Raw genomic sequence first — 17,987 nt, forward strand, 5'->3', positions numbered from 1 at the left:
TGCTTAATGTCCATTTTAATTTAACCAGTCCATAACCATTTATTTTAACAACATGTTTATTTTTTTTATTTTTTTTTACCTTTAATATTTTAGGCTCAATCTCAGGGAGCAATTACATTTAAAATTATACCGACTATCAAGGAAGAAACGCCGAATAATGAAGGCAAGGTAATGATCACCTAATTATGTTTGTTTACTATGGAGAATAAAATGTTCTAAATCTTTTACTTCTTAACACCTGGTTGTTTTTTTTATTTATATATTTCTTAAATCGGATCTTATTTTGCAGATGTTTGTTAGAGCCCTTTTTGACTACTTCCCTAATGAGGATAAAGCTATTCCATGTAAAGAAGCTGGGCTTTTGTTCAAGAAGGGAGATATCCTTCAGATCATGAGCCAGGATGATGCAACATGGTGGCAGGCCAAACACGAAGGCAATGCCAATCCTAGAGCAGGCTTGATCCCTTCGAAGCAATTCCAGGAGAGGTTAGCTGTGACATGCTTCTGTCTTCCTTCCTTCTATGCCACTTTCTGATTCCCAGCAAACTGCTGTCATTCACCATTCCATAGGTAGTTCATAGATATGCACACAAATAGCAGGGTCATGACCGATTCTAAATGAACTTAAAATCCCTTTTTACAAATATTTCAGACTTCCTTGCTTGTCTGGCCAAAAAAGAGTAATGACAGAAAATGATAGTATTTGTTCTGATCCAGATTGGAAGAAGACCATATGGAAAATAGCACATCAGTATCTCAATCTCTATTGATGCACTCTGCAGGAATAAGTATTGTAACAATTTTTGGATTGGATGCAAGATTTAAAAAAAAAAAAAATCTGAACGGCTGGTTTTATTTTTTATCAAAGCTTGGAAAGTTTAGATGGTACTTTAGTTTTGCATTTTCTTCCAAGGTACTTTAGAAAATAAAAATAACAGAAGTAGTTGCAATATAAGTTTCATAAAAAAAGCTAATCCTGTAATGGAATTGTTGGATTTCATTGACCATATTGTTCCTTTTTTTCACCTGCAGGAGATTTGCACTAAGAAAACCTGTAGTTTTGAATCAACAACAGAAACTCCCTAACAGAAAATCATGTAAGTCTATATAAATTGGCTATAAAATATCTGAGAGTTTTTTTCTGAATACTTATGTATTTATAATATTTACCTGTGGTGCATATAAATGTAGTGCATGTGTTTGCAGTGAAAGTTTGTGTTTAGTGTGCGTTGAAAGTGCTTTTACTCCTTTTATTTATTTCCATCATTTTTATTTATTTTGTGTCTGTCACTTGCACACACTAGGGTTTATATGTATATATGTGTGGAATATACACACACACGCACACACACATATATATATATATATATATATATATATATATATATGTGTGTGTGTGTATATATTATATATATATATATGTGTGTGTGTATATATTATATATATATATGTGTGTGTGTGTGTATATATATTATATATATATATATATATATATGTGTGTGTGTATATATTATATATATATATATGTATATATTATATATATATATATATATATATATATATATATGTACACACACAAACAAAGTTTGACCATTATAGCATTTTTATTTGTATATTTTATCTCTTTTTATCTTTGACCTGAAACTTAGAACTGCTTGGAATGAAGGTAAAATCTGGTTAGGTGGCAACCGTAAATAATTTTAAAAACTTTCTATTTACCTCAATGATCAAATTTACTGTGTTCTCTTAGTATTCTTTGTTGAAGAGAATACCTAGGTAGGCTCAAGGGTGTGCACATGTTTTACTTTCATGTCCCTTCAAGTTTAATTGAATGCACCATTATGTTCCTGAAATTTTCTATGATATCATTGATGTTTAGAGGCAACTACCTTTTTCTTCTGAATAAGAAGTGATCAGTCATAGCAAGTATTCAAATAACTAGCCCTTTGATGTAACCTCTGCCCCTCAATATGTTGTCATATGTGACTCCATAACACCTACCATTGTCTGTCTATCGTGGCTCACAAAATATAAAGAAATCCACTGAATATGTTAACTTCCATGTTATTCAAAAAATTAAAAAGTCCAAACTGCTATGCCCCCAGCTCACTTGAGAATTTTCAAGTATTGTTACCTAGGTTAGAGTTCGGCTCTCTGAGTCGTTGAGACAAACATTTAACATTCAATACAGTATTAGTCAAGAACAAGCAATCCTTGTAGTTACAGCTGTCCTATAATGGTTGGGCCTATCTCAAGGCTCCAACCATTACCTTACACCTACTGTCTCTGGATCATGCGGATATTACCATGATCGTTTCTAGGGGCCTCTCGGATTAGCTGTTCAACTCCTTCATGATCTGCTTCTGCCGTGCTTGTAAGCTGTGCCGCACTTCCAACACTTTGTCTGAGCTCAGCTGAGTCATCCCACCAAATCAATGTACAGCAGGTCTCAGTGACCTTCACACCCACTTGCAAGGTAACAAATCTGAGAGGCTACACAGGTAAGAGTTCAAGCTGGAAATATTTATCAAATTAAAAACGCCAAACCTGAGATCTCTAAAAATGTTCCAATTATTTATACAGTGATATAAACCAATAGAAACAAAACTTTTAAATGCTTGACAACACTTGTAGTGTCTAAAGCGTTTTGGCTATTCAATCTTACTCATAAACATACCCCACTATTCCATTACTCCTTTTAAATAGACACAAAACATCTATAATTAAAAAATATCTGTTGCGAGCCTTACATAATCGCTTAAACCCTAACATAATATGGTCTGGCTATATATTTATGTTGAAAGCTAATATCTAGTACTTGAGGCAAAGGACATGGCAATGAAGAACATATAGTGCAACTAGAATCTAAAAAATACTGTACCTTACTCTGTTAGGGGATTAACGTAAATAACAATTGTCACCATAGACTTGATTCTCCAACAGCTCTTACCCTCCTACAGCACAAAAATATCCAGTCCACCAGCCAAGACTACTAACGCAGTGCATTTCAAATATAATTACAATCTTTAAATCTACTTATTTCTTTTAAAAGTGACCAGTGATAAACGGTAGACCACATACACGGGCATTTCTCTACATGCGTACATACTGTCACAAGCTTTCAAAGGATGTGGAATTGGTTTATGCACCCTACCACAGTGTTAGTACCATATTTGTGGTAGCTACTTGCTCTGAAATGCAACATTCCAGCATCTTAATCCAAAACATTCTTTTCAGAAAAATAAAATAAAAAATAATGACCAGAAAGGAGCTGGATAAAATAAATATTTTCTTTCTGCTGCTTTTTTGTGCCAACATCTGTTTTAAGTATTTCTACATAATTTGCTTTGCCCCTTTTTATTCTTCGGTCTGAAGAAGCTCATGAAAAGTGAGCTTTATAGCAAAAATGTATAGGCACAATTATGGTACAGAAAAAGAAACTTTTTTTTCTTTATACATGTGCACATGTATATGTGTGTAGTTGAGCACAAAATAGTTCATGTTAAAAAAAAAGAGAATTTCCATTATTAAGATTACAATGGAATCAAAATAAAAACATGGTGGGAAAATGTAGACGCACTAGGCTTATTAGGTCAGAAACTTCAGTGCTAATCCAAAGATATATAGCAAGTTTTTAGTCTACTCAGTATGAACTAAAGTCCTCAACTAGTCTTAATCTTCAGCCATTCTTACAGCTAGTTATAGAACTAAAACAAGTATTGATTCTTCATAGACTTATTACCCCACACTGAGTAATGTCAGTTATTCAAACCTCTTATAATCTTTCAATATTGCCTTAATTATTTTAGTTCTTCCCATTTTATGATTTTCAATTATTTTCAACTGATTTTACGTCTTAAATTAGTTTTATATATAATATTTACACTACTGAGAGCAATATATGTAGTTTTTGAAAATGTTTCTTAACTTCTAGGTTATCTGAAAATTTGGTAGCCTATTTCTCCTACTTAATAGAAGGTTACTGGTCTGACTGTTGCTGCTTTTTGTTTTTGTCCTCATTTTTGGGAGTGCCTCAGGTTCAGAGTAGTTCTCTTTTTGTTGTGAGTGATTGTCTGTTTCCAATCTACTATTAAGACACAGCCTTTTTGTAAGGCTTTGGTTTATATTTATAGCTTTTCCATTTCCACTGCTTTTGTGTCAAATGTTTAAATTTTTTCCTCAATTTCCCATTCATTAAATATAGTTTCTATTAAAAAATATGTTTGCTGGCTGTTTTCATTATATGCTTATTTAGTCCACAGCTTCTTCTGTTAAGGGTGATAAGAGCATTATGGCCAAAAAAGAAGTACTACTGTTAATGGTTTCAGTAATCTGTTCTTGGCTATATCTTGTAAGGCTTAAGTCTTTTCTCTTGTTAAGTGTATCCAGTCCACGGATCATCCATTACTTGTGGGATATTCTCCTTACCAACAGGAAGTTGCAAGAGGATCACCCACAGCAGAGCTGCTATATAGCTCCTCCCCTCACTGCCATATCCAGTCATTCTCTTGCAACTCTCAACTAAGATGGAGGTCGTAAGAGGACTGTGGTGTTTTATACTTAGTTTATTTCTTCAATCAAAAGTTTGTTATTTTTAAATGGTACCGGAGTGTACTGTTTATCTCAGGCAGTATTTAGAAGAAGAATCTGCCTGCGTTTTCTATGATCTTAGGAGAAGTAACTAAGATCCTTTGCTGTTCTCACATATTCTGAGGAGTGAGGTAACTTCAGAGGGGGAATAGCGTGCAGGTTTTCCTGTAATAAGGTATGTGCAGTTAAGTGTATTTTAAAACGTTTGCTGGCATGTTTAATCGTTTTTTACATATGTTTGGTGATAAAACTTATTGGGGCCTAGTTTTTTCCACATGGCTGGCTTGAATTTTGCCTAGAAACAGTTCCCTGAGGCTTCCCACTGTTGTAATATGAGTGGGAGGGGCCTATTTTGGCGTTTTTTTTTTGCACAGCAAAAATTACAGACACAGACATCCAGCTTCTTCCTGCATGATCCAGGACTTCTCTGAAGGGCTCAAAAGGCTTCAAAAGTCGCATTGAGGGAGGTAAAAAGCCACAGTAGAGCTGTGGCAGTTGTTGTGACTGTTTAAAAAACATTTTTGTCATTTGTTATTCCGTTTTTGGTATTAAGGGGTTAATCATCCATTTGCAAGTGGGTGCAATGCTCTGCTAACGTATTACATACACTGTAAAAATTTCGTTAGTGTAACTGCATTTTTTCACTGTTATTTCAAAATTTGGGAAAATTTGTGTTTCTTAAAGGCGCAGTAACGTTTTTTATATTGCTTGTAAACTTGTTTTAAAGTGTTTTCCAAGCTTGCTAGTCTCATTGCTAGTCTGTTTAAACATGTCTGACACAGAGGAACCTACTTGTTCATTATGTTTGAAAGCCATGGTGGAGCCCCATAGGAGAATGTGTACTAAATGTATTGATTTCACCTTAAACAGTAAAGATCAGTCTTTATCTATAAAAGAATTATCACCAGAGGGTTCTGTCGAGGGGGAAGTTATGCCGACTAACTCTCCCCACGTGTCAGACCCTTCGCCTCCCGCTCAGGGGACGCACGCTAATATGGCGCCAATTACATGAGGGACGCCCATAGCGATTACCTTGCCGGACATGGCTGCAATCATGAATAATACCCTGTCAGAGGTATTATCTTGATTGACGAATTAAGAGGCAAGCGCGATAGCTCTGGTGTTAGGAGAGATACAGAGCGTGCAAATGCTGTTAGAGCCATGTCTGATACTGCGTCACAGTATGCAGAACATGAGGACGTAAAGCTTCAGTCTGTGGGTGACATCTCTGACTCGGGGAAACCTGATTCAGAGATTTCTAATTTTAAATTTAAGCTTGAGAACCTCTGTGTATTGCTTGGGGAGGTATTAGCTGCTCTGAATGACTGTAACACAGTTGCAATTCCAGAGAAATTGTGTAGGCTGGATAGATACTATGCGGTGCCGGTGTGTACTGACGTTTTTCCTATACCTAAAAGGCTTACAGAAATTATTAGCAAGGAGTGGGATAGACCCGGTGTGCCCTTTTCCCCACCTCCTATATTTAGAAAAATGTTTCCAATAGACGCCACTACACGGGACTTATGGCAGACGGTCCCTAAGGTGGAGGGAGCAGTTTCTACTTTAGCAAAGCATACCACTATCCCGGTTGAGGACAGTTGTGCTTTTTCAGATCCAATGGATAAAAAATTGGAGGGTTACCTTAAGAAAATGTTTATTCAACAAGGTTTTATTTTACAGCCCCTTGCATGCATTGCGCCTGTCACTGCTGCGGCGGCATTCTGGTTTGAGGCCCTGGAAGAGGCCATCCAGACAGCTCCATTGAATGAAATTATTGACAAGCTTAGAACGCTTAAGCTAGCTAACTCATTTGTTTCTGATGCCATTGTTCATTTGACTAAACTAACGGCTAAGAATTCCGGATTCGCCATCCAGGCGCGTAGGGCGCTATGGCTTAAATCCTGGTCAGCTGACGTGACTTCAAAGTCTAAATTACTCAACATTCCTTTCAAGGGGCAGACCTTATTCGGGCCTGGCTTGAAGGAAATTCTTGCTGACATTACTGGAGGCAAGGGTCATACCCTTCCTCAGGACAGGGCCAAATCAAAGGCCACACAGTCTAATTTTCGTGCCTTTTGAAATTTCAAGGCAGGAGCAGCATCAACTTCCTCCGCATCAAAACAAGAGGGAACTGTTGCTCATTCCAGACAGGCCTGGAAACCTAACCAGTCCTGGAACAAGGGCAAGCAGGCCAGAAAGCCTGCTGCTGCCCCCAAGACAGCATGAAGGAACGGCCCCCCTATCCGGAAACAGATCTAGTGGGGGGCAGACTTTCTCTCTTCGCCCAGGCGTGGGCAAGAGATGTTCAGGATCCCTGGGCGTTGGAGATCATATCTCAGGGATATCTTCTGGACTTCAAAGCTTCTCCTCCACAAGGGAGATTTCATCTCTCAAGGTTATCAGCAAACCAGATAAAGAAAGAGGCATTCCTAAGCTGTGTGCAAGACCTCCTAGTAATAGGAGTGATCCATCCAGTTCCGCGGACGGAACAAGGACAGGGATTTTATTCAAATCTGTTTGTGGTTCCCAAGAAAGAGGGAACCTTCAGACCAATCTTGGATCTAAAGATCTTAAACAAATTCCTCCGAATTCCATCATTCAAAATGGAAACTATTCGGACCATCCTACCCATGATCCAAGAGGGTCAGTACATGACCACAGTGGACTTAAAGGATGCCTACCTTCACATACCGATTCAGAAAGATCATCATCGGTTCCTAAGGTTTGCCTTTCTAGACAGGCATTACCAATTTGTAGCTCTTCCCTTCGGGTTGGCCACTGCCCCAAGAATTTTTACAAAGGTTCTGGGCTCACTTCTGGCGGTTCTAAGACCGCGAGGCATAGCGGTGGCTCCGTATCTAGACGACATCCTGATACAGGCGTCAAGCTTTCAAATTGCCAAGTCTCATACAGAGATAGTTCTGGCATTTCTGAGGTCGCATGGGTGGAAAGTGAACGTGGAAAAGAGTTCTCTATCACCACTCACAAGAGTCTCCTTCCTAGGGACTCTTATAGATTCTGTAGAGATGAAAATTTACCTGACGGAGTCCAGGTTATCAAGACTTCTAAATGCTTGCCGTGTCCTTCATTCCATTCCACGCCCGTCAGTGGCTCAGTGCATGGAAGTAATCGGCTTAATGGTAGCGGCAATGGACATAGTGCCATTTGCACGCCTGCATCTCAGACCGCTGCAATTATGCATGCTAAGTCAGTGGAATGGGGATTTCTCAGATTTGTCCCCTCTACTAAATCTGGATCAAGAGACCAGAGATTCTCTTCTCTGGTGGCTTTCTCGGGTCCATCTGTCCAAGGGTATGACCTTTCGCAGGCCAGATTGGACGATTGTAACAACAGATGCCAGCCTTCTAGGTTGGGGTGCAGTCTGGAACTCCCTGAAGGCTCAGGGATCGTGGACTCAGGAGGAGAAACTCCTCCCAATAAATATTCTGGAGTTAAGAGCAATATTCAAGGCTCTTCTAGCTTGGCCTCAGTTAGCAACACTGAGGTTCATCAGATTTCAGTCGCACAACATCACGACTGTGGCTTACATCAACCATCAAGGGGGAACCAGGAGTTCCCTAGCGATGTTGGAAGTCTCAAAGATAATTCGCTGGGCAGAGTCTCACTCTTGCCACCTGTCAGCGATCCACATCCCAGGCGTAGAGAACTGGGAGGCGGATTTTCTAAGTCGTCAGACTTTTCATCCGGGGGAGTGGGAACTCCATCCGGAGGTGTTTGCTCAACTGGTCCATCGTTGGGGCAAACCAGAACTGGATCTCATGGCGTCTCGCCAGAACGCCAAGCTTCCTTGTTACGGATCCAGGTCCAGGGACCCGGGAGCAACGCTTATAGATGCTCTAGCAGCTCCTTGGTTCTTCAACCTGGCCTATGTGTTTCCACCGTTTCATCTGCTCCCTCGACTCATTGCCAAAATCAAACAGGAGAGAGCATCGGTGATTCTGATAGCGCCTGCGTGGCCACGCAGGACCTGGTATGCAGACCTAGTGGACATGTCATCTCTTCCACCATGGACTCTGCCTTTGAGGCAGGACCTTCTAATACAAGGTCCTTTCAATCATCCAAATCTAATTTCTCTGAGACTGACTGCATGGAGATTGAACGCTTGATTCTATCAAGGCGTGGCTTCTCAGAGTCAGTCATTGATACCTTAATACAGGCTCGGAAGCCTGTCACCAGAAAAATCTACCATAAGATATGGCGTAAATATCTTTATTGGTGTGAATCCAAGAGTTACTCATGGAGTAAGGTTAGGATTCCTAGGGTATTGTCCTTTCTCCAAGAGGGTTTGGACAAAGGCTTATCAGCTAGTTCTTTAAAAGGACTGATGTCTGCTCTGTCTATTCTTTTGCACAAGCGTCTGGCAGAAGTTCCAGACGTCCAGGCATTTTGTCAGGCTTTGGTTAGTGTGACAGACCCTTCTGTCAGGACTGAAAGAGTTAACTGTGTTTAGCTTTAAGAATCTAATTTCTAAAGACAGGTTTTCTGGCCTCAGCTATTGTGTGCTATAATTACATTTAAGTAATAAACAGGCCATTGTTTAATCACCCTCAGAGAACAGACGCTAGGTGATAAGACAAGCCAAATGTGTTTAAGTTGTTATCTGCCTAAGTAAAGTATTTAAGTAATATAATTCTATTGTATCATGTCAAGGGCGCTTCTCCCTTTTATCTAATGTACAACATTCTTTCAACCCCCATCTGAGGGGGGGTCAAAAACCTGTATAAATCTGTGTGCTGCCTTCAAATAAAGTTGTCATTCTGTTTTAAACCTGAAACTGGCTGGTTTGTGAATTGCTGATTTCCTATGCAGGACATTGTTCATCTGGGGTTAACCCTTGGTACACAGTTGGTACCGTAACATTGGTGGCAAGCGACGGAATGAACCTTATCGCCCAGAAGAGCAACTACACATGCCAGTAACCTCAGGAAGAGGGGGATTATTACAATACTGACTAAGATGGAAAGAGTACCAGGGACAGAAGGAACCAATGGGCCCAGCATAGCAGACAGAACCCCCGCAGAAGCAAGCTTTGATCGGGCGGTTAAAATAAGACTGACACATTATGGCCCCAACCCATCTGCAGAAATTATCGACCGGGTCATAGCAGCTGTGGAGGCCAACCTACTTCGCCAAAGCGGCGCTGCAGCAAACCCATTGGAAAAGAGAAAAGTAAATTTTGCAGCTTTTAAAAACTTCCTGGAAACAGAAGGAGAGATTGATGGGTACCTTGCGGATTTTGAGAGGCAATGTGCACTACACAAGGTACCCGCAGAGGACTGGGTCATGATATTATCCGGAAAATTATCCGGCCGGGCCAGTGAGGCTTTTCGGGCCATTCCAGATGAGGAAGTCAGGGATTATAATACTGTAAAAGAGGCTCTGCTCTCCAGGTATGCGGTTACACCGGAGGCATACCGGAGGCGGTTCAGAGACACTGTTAAATTGGCTGGTGATTCCTACCTTGAGTGGGCATGTAAGGTGCACCGCACAGCAGCTCACTGGATAGCGGGGTGCCAAGCTGTATCTGGGGAAGAGGTGCTGCAGCTATTCCTGTTGGAACATTGCTTCAACAAGTTACCCGCAGGAGTTCGAGAGTGGGTTCGGGACCGTAAACCCTCCACCCTGCATGAAGCGGCTTGCTTGGCAGATGAGTATACGGATGCCTGCAAACTGGACACTGCTACCACTAAGCCCCCTGCCAGAGTGGAGTACAGACCCCCAGTCACCCCAGCACCTGCCAGTTACCAACCCCCAGCGCACCGCTATACCACACGGTCTCGGGCCACGAACTACCCTCAGAGAGCCTGGTTCAATTCGCGGGGCTACTCACAACCTATTCGGTGCTTTGGATGTAAGCAACTAGGGCACAAAAGACCAGAGTGTCCCCTAAACGCAGCGAACCAAGCACAGTCCTGGAGAAGACCCGCTAGCGGAATCCCACGTAATCCTCAGCCTGCGGCCCGCTATGTAGAGGCGCAAGAATGCTGGGGCATCCTACATGAGGCAGACCTTGTGCAAGCTGCCCACCGGAATAACCGGCAACTGGTTAAAGTGAATGGGAAGGAGGTCAGTGGTCTACGGGATACTGGTGCTACCATGACCTTGCTTCGAAAGAACTTGGTGTCTGAGAAACAGCACACAGGAGACACTGTGGCTGTGAGGGTAGCAGGGGGCACTGTGTTCCGCCTACCTGTTGCCAGGGTGCATTTGGATTGGGGAGGGGGCGCTAGACCTGTGAATGTGGGGGTCATGAAGGATTTACCAGCTGATGTTCTCCTTGGAAATACCTTGGTCCCCCTTGTTTCTGCCTATGCTCCCATGGGTCCCGCTGATGTTAACCCTGTGACTACCCGTGCTCAGATCCGTGCAGCAGAGACTGACCCCCCTGCTGCTAAGCCCCAGGACGCTGAGCTCAGTAAATCTCTATCCGCTATTGATATGTGGGAGTCACGTTACAATGCGCTGATGAAGGAGAAGAGTCACGTAGAGGATAAAATGGTCACGTTAAATAATCATGTAACAGTGCTAGCGGGAGAGAAGAGGAGTGCAGAGGAAAAAGCACGTTTAGAACAGGAATCTCTGCTAGACAAGCTGCACCGACAGACTGCAGAAAACACCAGCTTGAGAGTGGAACATGAAACATTAAGGACAAACTTAGTGACACTGGAGGAGAAGCTGACGCTGGCTCATAGGGAGGTGCAGCAACTCAAGGGCACCCTATGTCAGTATGAAGGGATTGTGGATACCTATAAAGAGCAGGTACAAAAACCACGTAAAGAAGCCGATGATATTTTGAAGGACTGTTTAGCCCTAGTCGGGGCACTGAAGAGGTTGAACCCTTATTTATACAGACAGGGATTCTCTCTCATAACGGGAATACAGATGGATTGTCCCAGCAAACTGACATGCCTACCACCTCCTAGTCCGGTCATCCCCAGGTTGACCCGCAAAAGGGTCAAGCCGGGTCTGCCGGAGTGTTCCACAAGGGGGGAGCTATGTGACAGACCCTTCTGTCAGGACTGAAAGAGTTAACTGTGTTTAGCTTTAAGAATCTAATTTCTAAAGACAGGTTTTCTGGCCTCAGCTATTGTGTGCTATAATTACATTTAAGTAATAAACAGGCCATTGTTTAATCACCCTCAGAGAACAGACGCTAGGTGATAAGACAAGCCAAATGTGTTTAAGTTGTTATCTGCCTAAGTAAAGTATTTAAGTAATATAATTCTATTGTATCATGTCAAGGGCGCTTCTCCCTTTTATCTAATGTACAACATTCTTTCAACCCCCATCTGAGGGGGGGGTCAAAAACCTGTATAAATCTGTGTGCTGCCTTCAAATAAAGTTGTCATTCTGTTTTAAACCTGAAACTGGCTGGTTTGTGAATTGCTGATTTCCTATGCAGGACATTGTTCATCTGGGGTTAACCCTTGGTACACAGTTGGTACCGTAACAGTTAGGATTAAGCCTGTGTTTAAAACTGTTGCTCCCCCGTGGAGCTTAAACTTGGTTCTTGAAGTTCTTCAGGGAGTTCCGTTTGAACCCCTTCATTCCATTGATATTAAACTTTTATCTTGAAAAGTTCTGTTTTTGATGGCTATTTCCTCGGCTCGAAGAGTCTCTGAGTTATCTGCCTTACATTGTGATTCTCCTTATCTGATTTTTCATTCAGACAAGGTAGTTCTGCGTACCAAACCTTTTTACCTAAGGTGGTTTCTAACAGGAATATCAATCAAGAGATTGTTGTTCCATCATTGTGTCCTAATCCTTCTTCAAAGAAGGAACGTCTTTTGCATAATCTGGACGTAGTCCGTGCCTTGAAGTTTTACTTACAGGCTACTAAAGATTTTCGTCAAACATCTGCCCTGTTTGTCGTTTACTCTGGACAGAGGAGAGGTCAAAAAGCTTCGGCAACCTCTCTCTCCTTTTGGCTTCGGAGCATAATACGCTTAGCCTATGAGACTGCTGGACAGCAGCCCCCTGAAAGGATTACAGCTCATTCTACTAGAGCTGTGGCTTCCACCTGGGCCTTTAAAAATGAGGCCTCTGTTGAACAGATTTGCAAGGCTGCGACTTGGTCTTCGCTTCACACCTTTTCAAAATTTTACAAATTTGACACTTTTGCTTCTTCGGAGGCTGTTTTTGGGAGAAAGGTTCTACAGGCAGTGGTTCCTTCGGTTTAAGTTCCTGCCTTGTCCCTCCCATCATCCGTGTACTTTAGCTTTGGTATTGGTATCCCACAAGTAATGGATGATCCGTGGACTGGATACACTTAACAAGAGAAAACATAATTTATGCTTACCTGATAAATTTATTTCTCTTGTAGTGTATCCAGTCCACGGCCCGCCCTGTCCTTCTAAGGCAGGTCTAAATTTTAATTAAACTACAGTCACCACTGCACCCTATGGTTTCTCCTTTCTCGTCTTGTTTCGGTCGAATGACTGGATATGGCAGTGAGGGGAGGAGCTATATAGCAGCTCTGCTGTGGGTGATCCTCTTGCAACTTCCTGTTGGGAAGGAGAATATCCCACAAGTAATGGATGATCCGTGGACTGGATACACTACAAGAGAAATAAATTTATCAGGTAAGCATAAATTATGTTTTTTTTGGACCAGCACTGAAGACTACAAGTGTCAAAAGTTATTTTCTTCCTGAGATTTAAAGAACAGGTTTAATTTAGTTCCTCTAAGGTAAGACTGGTGTCTATTGTCACTTTTTATATTCTAGCTAAATTATCCAAAGTCCATATGCTACCTCTTCCAATAAGATCTGAAGGTGTGATGCAGAAACTGTTACCAGCTCTTCTTTTTCTGAAAATTTGGTAGCCTATTTCTCCTACTTAATAGAAGGTTACTGGTCTGACTGTTGAATTTTTTTCAGACTCTAAAATGAACAATAAATTAAGGTTACAATGATTAAGCCATTGACATGCAATTAGTTATTTTTTTAGAAGGGTTTATTGCGTCTTCACTTCGTCAGATCAGCCACAGTGTGTAATCTTGGCTATTTCAGGTCTCCAGAATTCGGAAGCATTTATCCTAAGATTTTTCATTTATTAGAGAATAGTCCCACATGGATGTTTTTATGTAGTTTACCCAAAAGTTTATTTTGTAAGGAAGTCTGCACACTGCAAATATTGTGTTATTTAAAGGGACACTGAACCCAATTTTTTTCTTTCATGATTCAGATAGAACATGCAATTATAAGCAACTTTCTAATTTACTCCTATTATCAAATTTTCTTCATTCTCTTGGTATCTTTATTTGAAAAGCAAGAATGTAAGTTTAGATGCCGGTCCATTTTTGGTGAACAACCTGGGTTGTTCTTGCTGATTGGTGGATAAATTCACCTACCAAAAACAAGTGCTGTCCAGGGTCTGAACCAAAAATTGGCTGGCTCCTTAGCTTTTTTAAATAAGGATAGAGAATGAAGAGAACGAAGAAAAATTGATAATAGGAGTAGATTAGAAAGTTGCTTAAAATTGCGTGTTCTATCTGAAATTAGGTCCAGTGTCCCTTTAAACTGAATTATTCTTATGAGATTCCTTTTAAGTGTATGATATAGATTTATATGTGTTGTTGTTTTTTTGGTGATTTAAAGGGACATTAAACCCAAAAAATTTATTTCATGATTAAGACAGAGAATACAATTTTAAACAACTTTCTTATTTACTTCTATTTTGTAATTTGCTTCATTCCTTAGATATCCTTTGTTAAAGAAATGGCAATGCACAAGGGTGAGCCAATCACATGAGGCAAATATGAGCAGCCACCAATCAGAAGTTACTGAGCCTATCTAGATATGCTTTTCAGGAAGCCATATCAAGAGAATGATGCAAATTAGATAACAGAAGTAAATTAGAAAGTTGTTTTAAATGGTATTCTTTATCTGAATCATGAAAGAAAAAATTGTTTAATTTCCCTTTAAAGATCAAGCAATCCTTGATTATGTATAATGGACATTGCTTCTTGCTATTTATAGGTGGCCCTTTCAGTTGAATGTGTACAGTAGCTCTGAAATGTTCCTATTGTAACAGTATCTGGTATGAATAAAGAAGCATTCTTATTGGATTTTTGGTGTGCAGTCCTTATATATGTAAATCATTTGTACACTCAGAATCATTTTAGCTCCTAAAAAAAACAACTTTTTATTGCTTGGTACATGCAACTACCTTTCTAATTGTTTCAGCAAAAAACAGCAAAAATAGACGGATCCATCTTGGAAGGTGCAAGCATATTAGCTCCTAAACAGGAAGCAGATTGTTATTGGTTGGGGTTGGTACATGCAGCTGCCTTTCCCAATTGCTTCAAAAGCCAAAACAGTCTAATAATGAATCATTTATCTATATATACCTAGATAGACAGAGAGATAGATGTCCAAAAGCAGAACTATTCTTTTAATAATACAGGTATACCCCGCTCATACAGCGGGTTAGGGACCGGAGCCCCGCTGTAAAGTGAAAACCGCCTTAAAGTGAAACAAGGCAGTTTTAGCTTTCTTTCCACTTGCCAGTGTGTTTAAAAACTTGAAAACATGTTTGAACTAACATATATTAGGGGTGCAATAGGGCTAAGTTTAGTTTAACACTAGCACAGCACAGAATTCAATAAATATTGTACCTGTAAATCAGTGACAATTACTGTAGTAAAATTTGCCAAACTATAGCACTGAGACACAGATTGCACTGTAATGCTGTAAACAGAGTGAACTGCGCATAACAAAATGGTGCCAGTCACTTTTCTCGCAAACTCACAATGATTACAGCACTATTTCATAATCCTTGGAGGTTGAACTTCAGCTCCACAAAGTGCTGTATTAGCGAATCGCTGTAAAGTGAAGCGCTGTAAAGTGAGGTATACCTGTATCTTCCTTTAATATCAAATGCTATGGTTATAGGAACAAGAAAGTGATGCACTGATATGTGTGCTTAGTAGCATGTTCTGCGTGTGTTCTCTCTATGCTACCTAGAAACAGTTTTCATGCTACCTTTAAATAATCAAAACATCTATTGTACTGCATAGCAAGATATCCAGGGTCTAATAAGGATAAAATAAGACTGATTTCATACATTTTATCTGTACAGCTGTTTTTGTTTTAAAGGAAGCTTATGTAAACTGATCTATGCAACCACCCACTTAGGGTTATTGGGTTTTTTTCTTGTGTTTTGCATTTGCTTAACTGGCGGCAACGTTTTAAAAACTTCTACGGTAATATTCTTAATCTAAAATCAGTGTGCGTATTTTAATTAGTGGTGGAAGTCATTTTAAAGCCTATTTTAAGAGTCCCTTTGAGACTTTCTTTGAATTTAATTTCCACGGAGCAAAATTGGATTAAGGTGATTGCACTACCACATAATGTAGTCATGCACCAAGTTTTGACCACTGTTGAATCATCAAGGGAGCTGGCAAGATTCCCTTCACTGTGCCGGCACCAGCTCCCTACAAATAAATGATGCCTCTTATGAGAAACATCTTATTTGTTCATCCTACCATGGGCTCTATGCAGTCATGTATTAGGTTACAGGAGGGGGTAAAGGAATATTATATTAGATACATTAACTATAGCTTTTCTACAATTTACACTGTGTCCTACATTGCTCACTGCATACTAAAATCTTGTTTTTAGTTATTTTTTTACTTTTAAGCCCTACTTACAATTTTATGCATCATGTACTCTTGCCGTTAATGCGCTTTAATAATCATCTGACTATATACATGTTTTTTTCTCTTTAGCCATGAATTAAGTCTTTCATTTAAAGAAAAGGCTGACGTAAATGCCTGAGAATACCTTTTTAGTCACCTTTAATAGTTTTCTGTATTCTGTGTATAATGTTTTACATGTTCTTATTAGTAAATGTTTTACTGGATGTCCGACCTTGCTTTAGCAATTAGATGTTTCAAAAGTGCAATTTGTCACATGTAGTCTTTTCAGATAAAGTTTTTAATGGGTTTCTGTAATTTAATGCGTTCATATATAGCTGTGTATTACAAGAATACAATTCACATACACCAGGTCTTTGCTATCATTTTTTGTTTTTTTTATTATCTTGACTACTAGAAATTAATTATTTTTAGGGCTTTCATACACCTATTTATAATGTGGTTTGTCTATTAAAAGTGTAGCTGAAATCACAACATAGGACATCTTTTTTATATATATATTAGATTTATCTTTATTGAAACACATTTAAGCCTTTAATTTATTTACACCTTTGCTGTAGAGAGAAGCAAGTCCTGTCTCCCTTTCCCTGTGTTATTCTTTGTAGCCTGTACTGTCTTATCAGTGTGTGTGCTACATTAGAGCTTATATTTGCTTATTACCCATGGCAGTCAAGATATCCACGTTGGAAGTAAAGGTCAATGGGGCATTTCTTATGCAGTTTTTTCAGTATTAGAATGATAACAACAGATACGACTGTAGGCTACTCTCAGACACATGCGCTGAGTACTGCTGGACATGTCAGATGGTGTCAGTGTCATTCTGAATATACCTAAGAAACAACTGTGTGTGCATCTTACAGCCGTATTTGCAGCACTTTACAACAAGTATATATTTAAAAAGAAATTGTTGTAAAAATGTGAATGTAAAATGCTTCTTATCATACACTGTTACTTGTCATCATCCAGGTTACTTTTGTTCCACATACTCTCAAATGCATCTTCTTATATTTTGCCATATATTTTTTTATTTTTTTGTGCATGTTCTCTCTTACTGTTTATAAGATGATGTTCTAGCAAGTGATATTATGTTATAGCACAGAAGGGGAGGCACTTTCTGCAGTCTTCCTCCTCCTACTTACGTTTGTATTTCAGCTTTCACCACACTCAAAAAATAATATTCTTTAACTTCTGATTTGCCATGTAAGAGGGTATAAGAATCGCTTAGAGCAAATGTGAACATATACGCAGGTGATTAACAATATGATACTTGCAGAAATATATCCGTATTTGTAGGTAGATGTCCCCTCAATTCTCAGGAGTTTGAGGCTATGAGATTACCCACTCCCCATTCTTCCCTTCCTGTTTGAGATATTTCAGTTCCAACCTATTTGCAAAATAAGTGTTTGTTGCTTTGTACCCATGAACAAAAAACGTTTGACCTCTCTGATTACAGCTCTTTAGCAACTGCAAAGGTCCAGGCACCCTCAGACCATTGCCTGTGATCTAGCATGTGGTTTCAATACCTAGGCACCCCTATATTCCATTGTCATGTAGTCACCTTTTTAGCATCTCTTAGAACCTTTATATTAGATATAGTAATCTGACTCGCTGTCACTCCAGCCTGCTGTGTATCCTCTTACTACTACAGTGAAGTTCAGTTTAGTCTCAACGGATTCACATTTAAATGGGAGGGGATTTGTTTCTGTCCTTGTATGTAT

General features: G+C 39.8%; 1 protein-coding gene across 1 annotated transcript in view; it reads left to right on the forward strand.

The window, feature by feature from the left end:
- The window catches only part of MPP7 (MAGUK p55 scaffold protein 7), a 1,181,171-nt gene that overhangs the window by 868,768 nt on the left and 294,416 nt on the right, over positions 1 to 17,987 (forward strand). The window contains exons 11-13 of the mRNA XM_053713897.1: positions 94 to 168; positions 290 to 486; positions 1,033 to 1,097. Coding sequence (XP_053569872.1) covers positions 94 to 168; positions 290 to 486; positions 1,033 to 1,097 — 337 coding nt within the window. The remainder of the gene's footprint in view (positions 1 to 93; positions 169 to 289; positions 487 to 1,032; positions 1,098 to 17,987) is intronic.

Source organism: Bombina bombina, chromosome 5, assembly GCF_027579735.1.
Source record: "Bombina bombina isolate aBomBom1 chromosome 5, aBomBom1.pri, whole genome shotgun sequence".
Classification (NCBI taxonomy): Eukaryota; Metazoa; Chordata; class Amphibia; order Anura; family Bombinatoridae; genus Bombina; species Bombina bombina.